This window comes from Vidua macroura, chromosome 3 (genome assembly GCF_024509145.1).
Source record: "Vidua macroura isolate BioBank_ID:100142 chromosome 3, ASM2450914v1, whole genome shotgun sequence".
In the NCBI taxonomy this organism is placed as follows: domain Eukaryota; kingdom Metazoa; phylum Chordata; class Aves; order Passeriformes; family Viduidae; genus Vidua; species Vidua macroura.
The window spans coordinates 78,988,169-79,001,731 of record NC_071573.1 but is presented as its reverse complement, the minus strand read 5'-3'; the positions used below and the strand labels follow the sequence as shown (position 1 = coordinate 79,001,731).

The following is a 13,563-nucleotide window of genomic DNA, read 5'->3' as shown; positions in this document are numbered from 1 at the left end:
AGGAGTCACTTCAACAAGTTCAGTTAAATCTGCCCTTCAAAAAAGCTGATGTGGTCAGAATATTAAAAAACAAACCCAAACAGCATAATTATTGCTTTCTTCATGCTTGCAATTCATTAGTCAGTCATTCCTTTTTCATCACATGAATGACATCACTGTCAGAAATTATTGCCTGAGGATCTAGACTGAAACCAGCTCTGCAATCACATTAAAAGGTTTCTGTGCAGATGCAGAAGCAGAGTTTAAATTAGCTTTCAAATTATTTTTCCACATAAGAAATACAATAAGTGAAACACCTCAACAACAACTAATCACCAACAATTAAAAACATAAAAGTAATAACTTTATTATACAGACTCAACAATTTTAGTAGGGAATTAGCATTGAATGAAGATGACTGCAAATGAAAGACTATCAAAACCCAAGAGTATATTGAAACACTTTAAAGGCTTCACCTTAGCTTGTGTGAGTGAAGAGTAGCTGTACATATGTGGCTACACAAATAAGCTTGCAGGTCTTTCCTGTACATTTCAACAGTACTCACAGATTGTGCAAGATCAACCTTTGGTGTTCGCTCTTGGCGTATACCAAACACACTTAGCAAAACTACTGCATCTGCATAATAGACAAGTTCAAACTTTCCCAGGAATAACAAAACTATTAAAAGTGTAGCTGCTGCTGTGGTATTAAGCAATCTTTAGTGTCTTCTAGGCCCATGGGATGCAGCAGCAGTTCAGTTATTTTTCTTCCCCCTAACTTCTGTTAGGCCTCAGGTCCCCTCCAGGAGCACAGCTACTTCCCAGCAGACAATACCAGAGAGAGCCCTACCTTGGCACAGCCTAATTCCAGTCTCCTCCCGTTGCTATGGCTACAAGGCCACACATGAAACACATCCCTGTGCTGAGGGAAAGACAGGGCCATGCCAAGGGGCTCCAAACAGGCCACAGACTGGCATCATGCAAAGTAGGGGGGCATTAACATGAATTATTTTGTTATAATTCAGTATTGTCTGCATGCAGAAGCACAGGCTATCACAGTGTCCATCCCTCTCTTGGTGTTTTTAACGAGATTTACAGTGGGGTAGCAGCTCTGCCCATTGTAAACCTGTCTGCTCTTCAACCACAGGTAGAGAACTAGAGTAGTATTTCTGGCTACCTTCATTCCAAGGTTTTTAGGAGCTCCTGGTCAACAAAAGCACTATTACACTGACATAAGATTACTGTTTTGCTGCTGAAATCTTGTTACAGGGACATTTGTGACCTACACAGATTGCTAAGAGCATCACCTAAGAGGCTTTTTGCATAGGAACATTAGTGAGTAGAGAATTCAGCTACTCTCAGGCCTCAGAGGAAACACTCCCTGATACAGCAAAATTACTTCTGCACACTGTGATGCGGATACAAATGCTTCAAGTTATACAAATAAATTATTCCAAAGCAATCATTTTATGTCAGTCATACACCCACGTAATTTCATCATGTACTCGTATTCCTCATGTAATTAGACATTTTCCCAACTGGAAAGAAAGAAAAAACAAAAAAGCAAACTACAAAATAACAAGATCATTTCACAGTGATGCCATTTAAACTTTTACATTGTGAAAACTGTAAAGATTAATAGAGGCAAAGGACATTTCATCTCAAAGCTTTTATTTAGAACTTTGCTTTTGGATTTGTTCTTATCTGAATCTTAATTATCTTCCATGGACTTTATATTCTTCTCAGAAAACAAGTGTCTTTGCTATATGTATTAAACTTACTCTTATCTTAAAACTGTGTCCTGTAAGAAACAGCAGTGTTCTACTGTTATAGCAGCTTACTTGTTTAAACTGTTTACAGCAGTTTATTTGCTGAAAAAACATAGGTGAGAATTACTCTTCGGGCACAAAATCAACTACAAATAAGCACAGATGCCTGTAAGCATCAAGCAGGTACTCACGAGAATTTTGAATTTGATTAAAAAAAAAAAATTAAGAGCTACTTTTAATTAAGACTCGTTTGTTTCTCTTAGTCCTCAATAAATAGAAAGCGTAAGGCATGTGGAATCCAAATTCTTTAATGGAGCTGAAGCTAAAAAGCACCATCTGCCATGTACCCCGCGATTTGCAACCGGGACCTTTTCCTTCGTCCGTCGCAAAAATTTCCCTTCGTCCAGATCAACACAGGCGATCTGGCCACTGCTGCCGGCAAGTCACGCACGGGGGGAGAGAGAGCGAGGATGCGCAGGTGGGAGCTGCGGAGCCGCGAGCGGTGGGCCGCCGGAGGGAGAGAGCAGCAGTCCCAGGCCCCCGCTGCCGGCACGGGAGGAGCGGCGGCGGGAGCGGCTATTTGCAGAGCCCCTCCAGCCGCTCCAGCGTGCCCTTCATGTCACGGATGCGCTTGGCCAGGGCGGGCACGGGCTGCATGGCGCGGTCCAGCTCCTCGCAGCGCGCCACCAGTGCGTACATGGCGCGGATGCTGAGGTCGGCCGCCTCGCCCAGGCTCTCCACGCCGTCGCGGTACGTCTGGATGCAGCCGACGCTGAGCGCCGTCAGCGCCTGCAGCCCGCAGTGCACGTTCCGCAGCAGCTCGTCCACCTGCGCCGCCACCTGCCCGGCCAGGGCCACCACGTCCTGCAGCGCCCCGGGGTCGATGGCGGGGATGGAGGACCCGCCGCCCCCCGTCGGAGTTTCGCCCCGCGGGGCGCCGCTCAGCCGGATCCGCCGCTCCAGGTTGTTGGCTACGAACTGGGTGAGGCGCCCCTCGCGCAGCACCGTCCCCTCCAGTTCCAGGGCGCTCGCCAGCGTCGCCCGCCGCCCCTCCGACAGCTGCCGCCCCGCCACCGCCGCCTCTCCGCCGCCAGCCAGGCTGAGCGCCTCCAGGCTCCGCTCGTCCCGCCCCTCCGGCGGCGCGGCGGCCGGGCCCGGCTCCTCCATGGCGAGCGACGCGTGCCCGCCCGTTACCACCGCCCACCGGGGCCGCGCCGACGCCTGTTTACGTCTCCCGCGATTGGCTGAGGGGCCCGGGGAGGCGTGGCCTCGGCTGTCCGTGCGGATCCCGATTGGCCGGTGGAGCGCCGCCCGCCCGCCGCGCACTGCGAGCCCGTGACTCGGAGACTGGGGGCGTGCCTGCCCGGATTGGGCGGCCCCTAGGGGAGGCGTGGCCCCGAGTGTTTGTGTCGCTTTCGATTGGCTGGAGCCAGGGCAGAGAGGCCGCCGCTCCGCCGCGATTGGCGGGGCGGAGCGGAGAGAGGCGGAGCTGGCGCCGTCCGCGCACGGCGGTTGGCGCGGGGGCGGAAGTGGGCGGGACGAGCCCGGGTAACAACACCGGGGAGCTGCTGGCGGCTCGTCTCACTCCCCCGCCATGTTCTCCTAGCGGCGGCTCCGGTTGCGGCACCACTTCCTCGCCCCGTCACAAAGCCTGGGCAGACCCACCCCAGTAACCCGACCCGCTCGTCCCTGCTTGGGCTTGACCCCTCTCCCCGGCACAACTCTGGGTACCCACATCCTACCATGGTTACCACCACGGCGCCGCCGCCCTTCCTGGCTCGGATCTCGGCGGGCACCGAAGACTCGCGGCGGCTGCCGCCCTCCGCCCTGCTCCAGCGCCTCCGGCGCGGGGACAGCAACTGCGAGAACCAGCCCAGCTGCTGCCTGGCGGGCCCGGGGGGCACCGCCCGCCCCGCGCTGAAGAGGGTGCGGCGGAGGAAGGGAAAGATCCGGCCTGGACCCGCGGGGCTCCTGCCCAGCCGCTACCAGCAGTACCAGCAGCACCGCGCCGGGCTGGGGAGACGGACGCCGCTGGGAACCGACTTGGTGACGGACGCCCCCCCGGAGGAGCCCCCTGCGCCTGCCCCTTCGAGACCCGCGCCCGGCAAACCCCTCAGAAAGGAGGTAAAGACAAGGCTGCGCTACTTCCCCTCACTTCAGCCCGCTCCCGGTGACCAGCGAGCCGGCGGACGGCTTTCCCTTTCCCTCGGGGTGGGGGGGGAACAGCGAGCGGGGCTCCCCCTCAGAGCGGTGCGGGGGGGCGGCAGAGTTTCCGTTACGCTCGGACGGGGCGGGGCGGGGCTGGAAGGCGAACCGCGGGTGGCGATTGGCCGCCCGGCGCCCACCAATGGGCGGCCGGCGCTGCGCCCCAGCAACAAGCCGGATTTAGCCGTGCCGCTGGCCGCGCGCCAGCCCCGCCCCGCGCTCGCCGAAGGCGGGACGTGCGCGGCGCGCAGCGCCCCATGGCGGCCGGGGGGGGCTCCGCGCCCTCAGGCCGCCGGTGCCAGCCGAGCGGTGGGATAGGCGAAAAATAGCGGGGAGAAGGCTTCTCGGTACCCCCCTGCCTGCCGAGGCGGCTCCCGACGCTTCAGTAAGTGTCGGGGTCGGTGAGGGAGCGCGGAGGAGAGGGGTCGTGGTTGACTCGATTCTTCTTTGTCTCCGCAGTTCTTAAAAAACAAAATGGGAAAGACGGAGAAGGCGGCCGTCCCCTACGGCCAGCCCGTTCACAGCTTACACCTGTGTGAACAACCAAAGATTAACAGGCAGAAGAGTAAGTGTAACACGCCAGTGACGAAGATCGCCTCGGCGAAAAAGATAGAGAACTTTTGGCAGGATTCTGTGTCGCCAGAAATAGTTCAGAAGCAGGAGAAAAAGCCACTTAAAAACACAGAAAACTTCAGAAATGCCAAGTCCAAGAAACCTATCACCCTAAATGAAGTGAGCCAAAAAGAAAATTACGCTGGGGCAAAGTTTAGTGACCCACCATCTCCCAGTGTCCTTCCAAAGCCTCCCAGCCACTGGGTGGGTGGCACAGCTGAACTGTCTGACCAAAACAGGGAGTTGATGGCAGTCCACTTGAAAACTCTCCTAAAAGTTCAAGCGTAGTTTCCAAGATCTCTTGAGTAATTGGCAAAGAAAACTCCATCCAGGAAACTTAAACATGCCTTGTTGCGACAAAAATTGCAAAAGACTGTCAAGTCTTATAATCACATAAAAAAAAAAAATAATCCTTGTATTATATTTTTTATGGTTGTGTAAATAGTGTACATCTTGTATTATGTGTATATTCTTGTTCATACTTTGAGAGGTACATTTTAGTTTTGTTATGAAAGGATGTATTTTGCACTGCCTGATTGGTAGATGTCTTGTATATAAAATATGGACAATTTTACGTGTGTGCTTGACACATGAAGACTTGACTTGCTTTGCACAAGGTAATGAAAATTTTGGAAGGAGAGTACAGCTTTTGGATTAGGGTTCCAGATCAAATGTGAATGTTCTATTCGTGCACTACTGACAATAGTTTTACATTCTGTCTCCCAATCAAGTATAAACATGGAATTTTCATACAAATGTGAAGTTTTGCCCTCTGCTCTGGAAACTATCTGGAATTCCTGTTCATCTGTTCATTTTTAAAATTAACTGGAGTTTGACTAAAATTCCAACCCACCAATTTGAGCACTGCTGATTTCTTTAAAAAAGTTAAAAAAAAAAAGGAAAAAAAAGGAAAGAGCAGAGCTTTCTGCCAAAAATTCAATTGGTCACTAAAAAATTAAATAAAACAATTTGGCCTCCCCTTATACTTGTCTCTGTTTTTTTTTGACTGTGTGTCTGTTAATTCAAGTATGTGAATTTAAAGCCTTTGATAGCCTTCTAGTGCATTGGTAGTAATACTTTGTCTTTTAACTATCTTAGGCAAAATTAGGAGATTAATAGTGCACCAAGAATTCCTTATGTTTAAAAAAAAGGTCACCTTTGTGACAAGTCGTTCTAGGATTGTTTTGTTTGTTGAAAACAGAGTTCAAGCAAATTGGGCAGTTAGACATTGAAATTCATGCAGTAATTCTCCTTAAATGTTTTTATACTAGGTGGCTATTAAACGAGTCAACGCTGAAAAGTAGCAGTAACAGAAAATGAAGAGAGCACGTCGAATTTTGTATTTTTTACCAGATTTGTCTCTTGCTTATAGCTATGCTGGAAAATACATGCCCCGACTTAAAATTCTTAAGGAATTGGAGTGTGGATTAGTCTGACAGGCATGTTGAGGAGGTAACAGATTTCATCTTATTTTCCTAATCTGGTGTTTAAATAAGATTAATACTAAGAAGGATGTGAAATTTACATAAGATAGAAAAGCATTTTTAAGTTTTTGGATCCACCAAAAAAAAATACATTCTCTGTAAACTGATGTCCTGGGAGAGGAGAGGTACGTAGGAAGAAAACAGCTGCTTGTATCCAGCTGAGGTGGCTTCCTCGAGTGAACAGCATTTTCAGAGATACAGCTTGAGCAGCATTAGGTGTGTTCATGCTGCAGCTTTGGTCCAGAGCATCTCTTCATTCCACATGGGGAAATTGGCAGGATTCATTAGTACAGCCCTGACATGAGTGTGGTCAAAAGCTTAAAATCTAAGGATTTTTTGGCTTGCTTGTAGATGTTAGTTATGTAATTGTAAGATTAGGCTATATAGCTATCAATGCTCTAAACTAAGGGTTGATAAAAATTTTTTTGTTTACCCCAAAGAATTAGAGGTTCACTGTCTTGCAAAAGAGACTGGGATTGGTGTAGTCGAGGTCAGTGTGTGGCTTCAACAACCCAGTTTCCTGCCTAATCTAAATACTCTCTAATTTAGTGTCCCCTATCTTCTATTCTAAAAATGAACAAAACACCTCCTGGTTTTCTGTTTGTGGTTTTTTTTTTTTAAATGAACAATATTAGGGCAAAGAAAAATGCCACTGGAATCTTGCCGAGGATGACTCAAGGAGACTGTAAGTCCAAGTTTGCTATATTTGGTAAATGCTGTATTGATCTGCCGTTTGCTTTTTTTGTCTCCTTTTTTCTTTTGCCTGAGTGTCACCCAAGTGCAAAGCAAAATGCTTTAACAATAGCTTTAGGCAATGGTTAATTTTATCTGGTCACCGTGAATCTTGCTAACTAGCTTGACAAGAGGGCGTTTCCAAAAGCCAGGGAGTTGGCATTGTTTAGAAGGATGTGTCCTTTTCCCCCCTGATTATTATCTCATTGCCATCAGCCTCTTCTTTATCCTTCGGAGCTTAGAGAGTGACTGCTAGCTCTGATCCTGGATAAAATTTATCAAAGTCACATACCTCTTTGTTCCTGCCCTGATTTGCCAACAAGTCCCTTAGGGTTAAAGAATTCATTAAATGTTAATTGCCAATAGTTCTCAGCTCCTCAGTCAATTCTTGAGAGCTGGTGGTTGAGACTACTGAAGTGTTGGGAGCTAAAATTCTCATAACTTGCTGGACCCTAGAGGGTGAGATACGGTTGGTCTTTCTAAAAAGTAGCAAAAAATCCCAAAGCTTATTTAGCCCACGTCTGTGTCGATCCCACAGAAGTGTCGGAGCATTTCATGTTTCTGTCTTCTCTTTGGGCTGAGCCCCTTCCTGCACAATGGACTTGGGTTTGTATATTAGACCTAAGTGCAACATGCACTTCAACATGACCAGCTGAAAATCAGAACGTGGTCATCTTTTTGGACCGCATTCTGCACTGTACTTGTCGTTTTCCTGCTTTTTCCCCTTTATGTTTCTACAATATCATCTTACAGGGATTTTTACTCTCAAGATTTCCTTCACTTTGACAGATTCCTTATCTCAGTTCCCTGAAGAGGAGCTGTTGTATTACATGAACGTACTCCTTTTTTTAGTTCAGAGCCAGCAAAACATTAGTGTCATATTTGGAGGGCTTGTTTGCAGTGTAATATAAAATTGTGGAGTGACGCTTAGGAAGTGACCAGCCTTGAAGGAAGAAAATGACCAAAATTAGTGGATGTGTTATCAGCTAGTCATGTATCTTCTGTACAGGAATTAAATAAATACCTTATTAAATCTTCTGAGGTCATTAAGGAAACTGAACATTAGCTCCTCAGTTAGAAAATGGAAGTCCTTTCTGTTTGAAAGTCTAGTGCAATGCTGTGCAGAACTGCAGGGGAATCTACTGAGAATTAACTACCACCTTATTTTAAACAGTTAAATGTTACACATTGATGGTCCTGAAATTTAGCTCTCACGGAGGACAGACGTATCTGTTGTTGGGTTCTCGTGTGTGGCTAAGGCTCAGCCCAATAGACAGTTTCAGTAATAATGGCTGGCTTGGTGCTCTAAGGCTGAAATGTTTCTGCCTCCTAATGCAAGAGGAGCTAGAAATCCTATGTGCATTTGAACTCTATTACACCATGATCTCTTCAGAGATTTTGCTGAATTCTGCTGAATACTTAAGCAATCTGCATATGAGACTGTAAATTTAATTTAATTCCATCTGATTAATATTTTATCCAAGGCATGTAATTTTAAACCATACTTTAATTATTTTCAGATTATTTTTTAAGTTTTTGCATTACAAAACATTTGATAACTGTCACACGTGAGGATTTTTTTTCTTATTTAGACAGTTTTGAAGTCAAGTACAAAGCTGTATAGATTATATAAAGTCTGAAGATTATAGATTATGTTTCATTGTAATTTTGAAAATTAGTTTATTTTCTACATAGAGTCATAGGATCATAGAATGGCTTGGGTTGGAAGGTACCTTAAAGATTACCAAGTTCCAACCCCCTTGCCATGGGCAAGGACACTCCTCTAAACCAGGTTGCTCAAGGCCCCATCCAACCTGGCCTGGAGCACCTCCAGGGATGAGGCATTCCCAGCTTTCTCTGGATAATCTGTTCCAGTGCCTCACCACCTTTATAGCAAAGAACTTCATCCTAATATCTACTCTAAACCTACTCCCTTTCAGTTTGAAGCCATTCCCACTTGTCCTGTCCCTATATGCTCTTGTAAAAAGTCTTCTCTCCATCTTTCTTGTAGGTTCCCTTTAGGTTCTGGAAGGAAAGTCTTGACGCTTCCATTATGCAGTTAAACACATTCCTTATTTTCTTTGGTCTTTGAATTTTGATTTTACAATGCATTCTCTAAATATTTTTTTCATATTATATGCTTGACTGAACTTTTTAAGGGGATTTTATTTTCTGTTGTAATTTCTAAGATGGTTTTCTGTTAGGAATAGGCTGGTTCTTACCCAAAAGAGGCTATGATGTAAGTAAGAGGTAAAGTTGTAAAATGTAAACATCTACCATGAAAAACTGATGCTACCTTGTTGAACAGGAACTACAGTGTTAAATATTTTTCATAATGAGAAATGTTTAGTTGCTGTTTCACTAGAAAAGATAGATGAAGGGCATATCCATCAATTATGGAGAAATACATTATCCAATAAAAGGACCTAAGTGCTGAAGTTGAGCAATAGAATGTTATCAGCAATTTTGAGGCTGTCAACTTTCTGGCTTGCCCTGAGAGTGTAGGAGAATGTTATCAGAACTAAGACAGGAAAGTCAACAATTCAGCTAAATTTGAAAAAGTTTCCTGAGGAATTAATTTGCACAACAAACATGTCCTAACAGAGTCTTCCTCTGTGTTGAAGTCAGCATTCCTCTCTAACGTTTTTCCCCATGGGGTAATAAAATCTTATTTGTTCAACTCCCAGAAAACAGGCCTTTAGATTTTGCAAAGCCCTGACTCTCTTGGAATGCTGCATTGCTACTTTTATTTAACCTTAGCCTGGTGGCATTACTACAAGTGTGTGGCAGATGCATCACTTTGAGTGGTTCATAAGCTCTTGTCTTCACTTTGAGAACTAGACTGGTTATGTGCATTTACAGTATAGGTTGCCAGTGGTGAGTAAACTGGTGCAATTTCCCTAAATTATACCTGGAAGAGGAAGTTTTTGTGGGTCCAGGACTTTTCTAGTATTTATAGTCAGACTTTGCTGACTCTTTTGTTGTAGTTCAGTAAGTGGCTGTATATATTTCAAGAAGTGGTGTAATCATCATGGCCATTGTGCCATTCTTAAGGTCATAAAGCAAAAGGTTTTGAAGAGATTGCTGTTTGTATTAAACATGCCATTTGCTCCTTTAATGAAGCGGTGTGCTTTCATCAAGGAGGCCTTTGAACCCTTTAATTTGCTAATGTCCTTATAAATGGTCATGACAATGGCCATCAAAATAAAATTTACTTTGTTTTTCATTTCCTGAAACAAGACCTAGAGCTACATTTAATAAAGGGCTTAATATAGAGAGTCAGGCTTTCCTCTAGTTTCTCTCATCACCTGATTCTTGTGTCCTTTACTGCCTAGTGACATAGCTGCACAACAAAGACTAAGGTGTGCCCTTACTTAAAATTATACATAATTTGAGATCTGTAATTTGCTTCTATGTGTATACAGCATGAAGCTTTTGTAAGTTTCATTCCTAGCATCAGCATATTCACAAATTGTATGTTATCGTATTTAGAATAGCAATAAGTCATTGTAGGAATTAATGAAGTCATAAATTGATGGACCCTCTCCAAATTTTAGACGTTCTTTGTATGCAAGTAATAAAAAAGGGATGATGTTTTTTTGTGCCCCTTCTCCTCTGTACTAGGAGTGAAAAGGGGAAAAAAATGGTGAGACAGGGAGGAAAAAACACCCTGAAAAACAAGGTCAACTAATAGATGAGAGAAGCGGTGTAGATGTCACCGTTATTTCATGTTGGAAGGAAAGATACTGCAAGAAATAAATTATCTCCTGAGGTAGCTGATGTTACTGCAAATTTAAAGAATTTTAATGGCTAGATGAAACTCAATTTGCTTCTACTTCTTGACTGGGACCATCTCAAAAATTACAATGTGAGATGACAGATTATGTAACTGACTTTTTCTCTGACTGCTCAGTACTTACTGTTCATTACTAGAAATTGCACCTTGGTGCACCATTCTTAATGGTTAGCGCTGCTTCAAGTGTCACAAAATGCTGCACAAGTGCTTACTGCACTCAGGTTTTCATGGTTTTTTAGAAGTAGCCAGATAAAGTATGTACATTACTGTATGTTAGAAGCCTACTGTGTTTTACAGCTGGGAAAACAGGCATGCAGAAGGGAACTAGCTGGCTTGAGGTCCCTCAGTAGGCTCTTCATTCACCCAGAAAGTGAACCATAGTGTCTGGAGGTCCAGCTAGGTTTTGTCTTTGCCAGTACATATGGTTTGTTGTGTGTGTGATCTGCAAGTCTTCCTTATTTCACTGTGTAGTAGAATGCAGCTAATGCAAGGTTCTGCCTAGAAATGTTTGTAATTTGACAGGACTGGTGATTTAAATGAGGATACACCTAGTTTTTGTGTTGTATACAGTCTTATTACACAATAGTTTTAGTAATTTCCACACTAAAGATGACTGTTACACTTTTCTCCACCCTTTTTTTGGACCCTTTGGTACAATATATAATCTATACACACCACTGTGTATAGATGCTCCCCATGAGCAGCAGTGGGGAGGCTGATGGTAAGTCAGCAGTTTCTGCTCATTAGCTGCTGCTCTCCACTGCTGTACAAAAATGCTGCAGCCAGCAGCTGGCTGAGAGGGCCATGGACATGAGCAGTATCCCCATAGCTCCTTGAGTTTATATTTGCATTATCTTTAGCCTTCTGTTAGATCCTGGAAGAAAGAGAGAGGCCCAGTCTTTCCCAAGACAGAACATCTTCCACCACGAGGACAGAACTTGCACTTTGCAACTGATCCAGTTTTTGTCTACCACCAGCCAGTCCTTCTTAACACGTCAAGCCTTCCCATCACTTTCCCCAACTGTTTTCTTTACTTTTCTCTGCAGCTGTGTCTTTTTTTCTTGTATTTCCTCCTAAATGCATTTAATTGTTCTCAGTTTCCCTCACTTCTGGGCAAATGTTCACACATGTAGTTTTTTTTTCACCTGAAAAATCAAACTGAGTGTGCCACATTTATTCTGCTGTGTTCTGGGTACAATTCCTCCAAGACAGTATGTACTTTTTCCTAGAGGACAGTTAGATTTTTACAAGAGGCAATGATTCTCTTGAGATTTCTCCTGTCACCCTGCTATGAATTGACCTGTCAAGCCTCGATAACCATAACATACCTCACTTGATATCCTGGAGGACTAGAAACAACTGATGTACTGGTCCACACAGATACCACAGAATTAATCTGTCAAACACAACTCAAGACCCCAAACAATTAGAGTTTAAGAGGACTTTCCTCAGAGATCAGAAAGTCTAAGGTCTAACCTGGACTGGTCACTGGCAGGAGGACATACGGGAAGACGCAAATGCAATCTGCAACTCTGACACTCATGAACCAAGGCTTTTTATCTAATTTTCTAGGCTGAGTCTGCTGTTTGAGAGCCTGTCACATGTACAGCCTTCTTGCTGCACATGTCCAAAACTCCTTAGCTTCCTGCTGTAGGAGGATGATGGCTGTTGGAGTGTTCAGTAGTCGGACTAATTCCATGGTTAGCCAAACATTTCTGACCTGGTTGTGTTGTAGGCAATTCAAGGTAAGAGTTTACACTGCTCCTTTGTGTTTTCTCTCATTTTGGTCAAGTTTTGGCCAGTATTTCAAATTTATAACCATTGAGACTGAATTCAACAACAGGCATGTGACTTCTTGCTGCATGTAGGTTAACTTTAATAAAAAGAAACTGGTAACACAGGTGCCATTGCTTTGTCCACAGAGATAACTCTGATCGACTAACTGTGCCTGTGCACTGTTAGTTCAACTCCTATTTTCAACACTTTTCATTTTCCCTCTTTACTTTTCAGTTACGAATTTTTATTTCTTTTATTTTTCTGACTACAATCCTTCTGGGAATACATGCTGAAGCTCTGGAGAGCCATAGCGGGGTACATAAAAATGAACAAGCAACATACACATTGAAATTTCTGTCTTTAGGAAGTGTTGGGGTAAAAGGAGGGGTCAGGTTAGGACCCCCAGTTCTCATGAGCCCCCATCTGGATCACATAGCCACCAGCCTCAGTAATATTCTGAGACATGCCAGCTTTGATGGCCGTATCAGTGTATTTCAGAGTGTTTAAAGAAGGCAGCCTTCCAAAAAACCCAGGTTTTCTGGTTTTCCCTTCACAGCCCCAAAAGTAGCACTCAGTGAGAGGGCAGCTCACACCCCGAAATAGCCTTGGATGGAACAGAAACTTCTCTACAGGCAACACAGCCTGATTTTATCCTCTCCCCTGTGGCAACACTGAATAGTTAACCTGTATTGCTGTTACAACTCATTGTTTCCAGTCTTCCAAACTGTTGTATGTTTATATGATTCTTAACACATACATGCCCTACTTTTCAAATACCATGGGAAAACAGTGTGAAGGTGTGGGGGAAGGGCAAAAGTAATCTTGATCAAGTCTTGCAGCCTTGATCCAAATGCCAACTTAGTTACAATTTTCTTAGGAAGGGCTTTGCTCACTTTTAACACTGCTGAGATGGTGATGTGGGCAGCAGTCTTGGGACTGGGAAGGACGTGCTTTGCCTCTGGGCTTCAGCGAGATACGGAAGGTAAAGGAGTGGGAAGCTGATATCTGATGACCAGAGGAAGAAGCTCTGCTGATATAGAAACCTTTCTCCATATTGTCTTCCTCAGCTGCAGCCAGCCTCCCTGACATTGCTTTTTAAGGACCTCAAGCACGCCTCCACCCTTCCTTAACTTCCGTGTCAGAAATGTAAGGGAATGCATTTTATACACAAAGTAACCACGGACACATTCAGTAACTTTTTGGTTCACTTC

General features: G+C 44.8%; 2 protein-coding genes across 2 annotated transcripts; one reads left to right on the top strand and one right to left on the bottom strand.

The window, feature by feature from the left end:
* Positions 1 to 321: 321 nt before the first annotated feature.
* On the bottom strand, positions 322 to 3,386 carry BORCS6 (BLOC-1 related complex subunit 6; the record flags this gene model as incomplete). The annotated part of the gene is given in 4 exon segments (XM_053973299.1): positions 322 to 3,050; positions 3,052 to 3,133; positions 3,136 to 3,307; positions 3,309 to 3,386. Coding segments are annotated over 4 exon segments (1,059 nt in total), but the record flags the coding sequence as incomplete, so codon positions are not given.
* PNRC1 (proline rich nuclear receptor coactivator 1) lies at positions 3,381 to 5,547 on the top strand. Its single transcript, XM_053973002.1, has 2 exons — positions 3,381 to 3,871; positions 4,412 to 5,547. Exons 1-2 carry the CDS (start codon positions 3,491 to 3,493, stop codon positions 4,850 to 4,852), a joined length of 822 nt encoding a protein of 273 aa, XP_053828977.1. The 5' UTR covers positions 3,381 to 3,490; the 3' UTR covers positions 4,853 to 5,547.
* Positions 5,548 to 13,563: the final 8,016 nt, after the last annotated feature.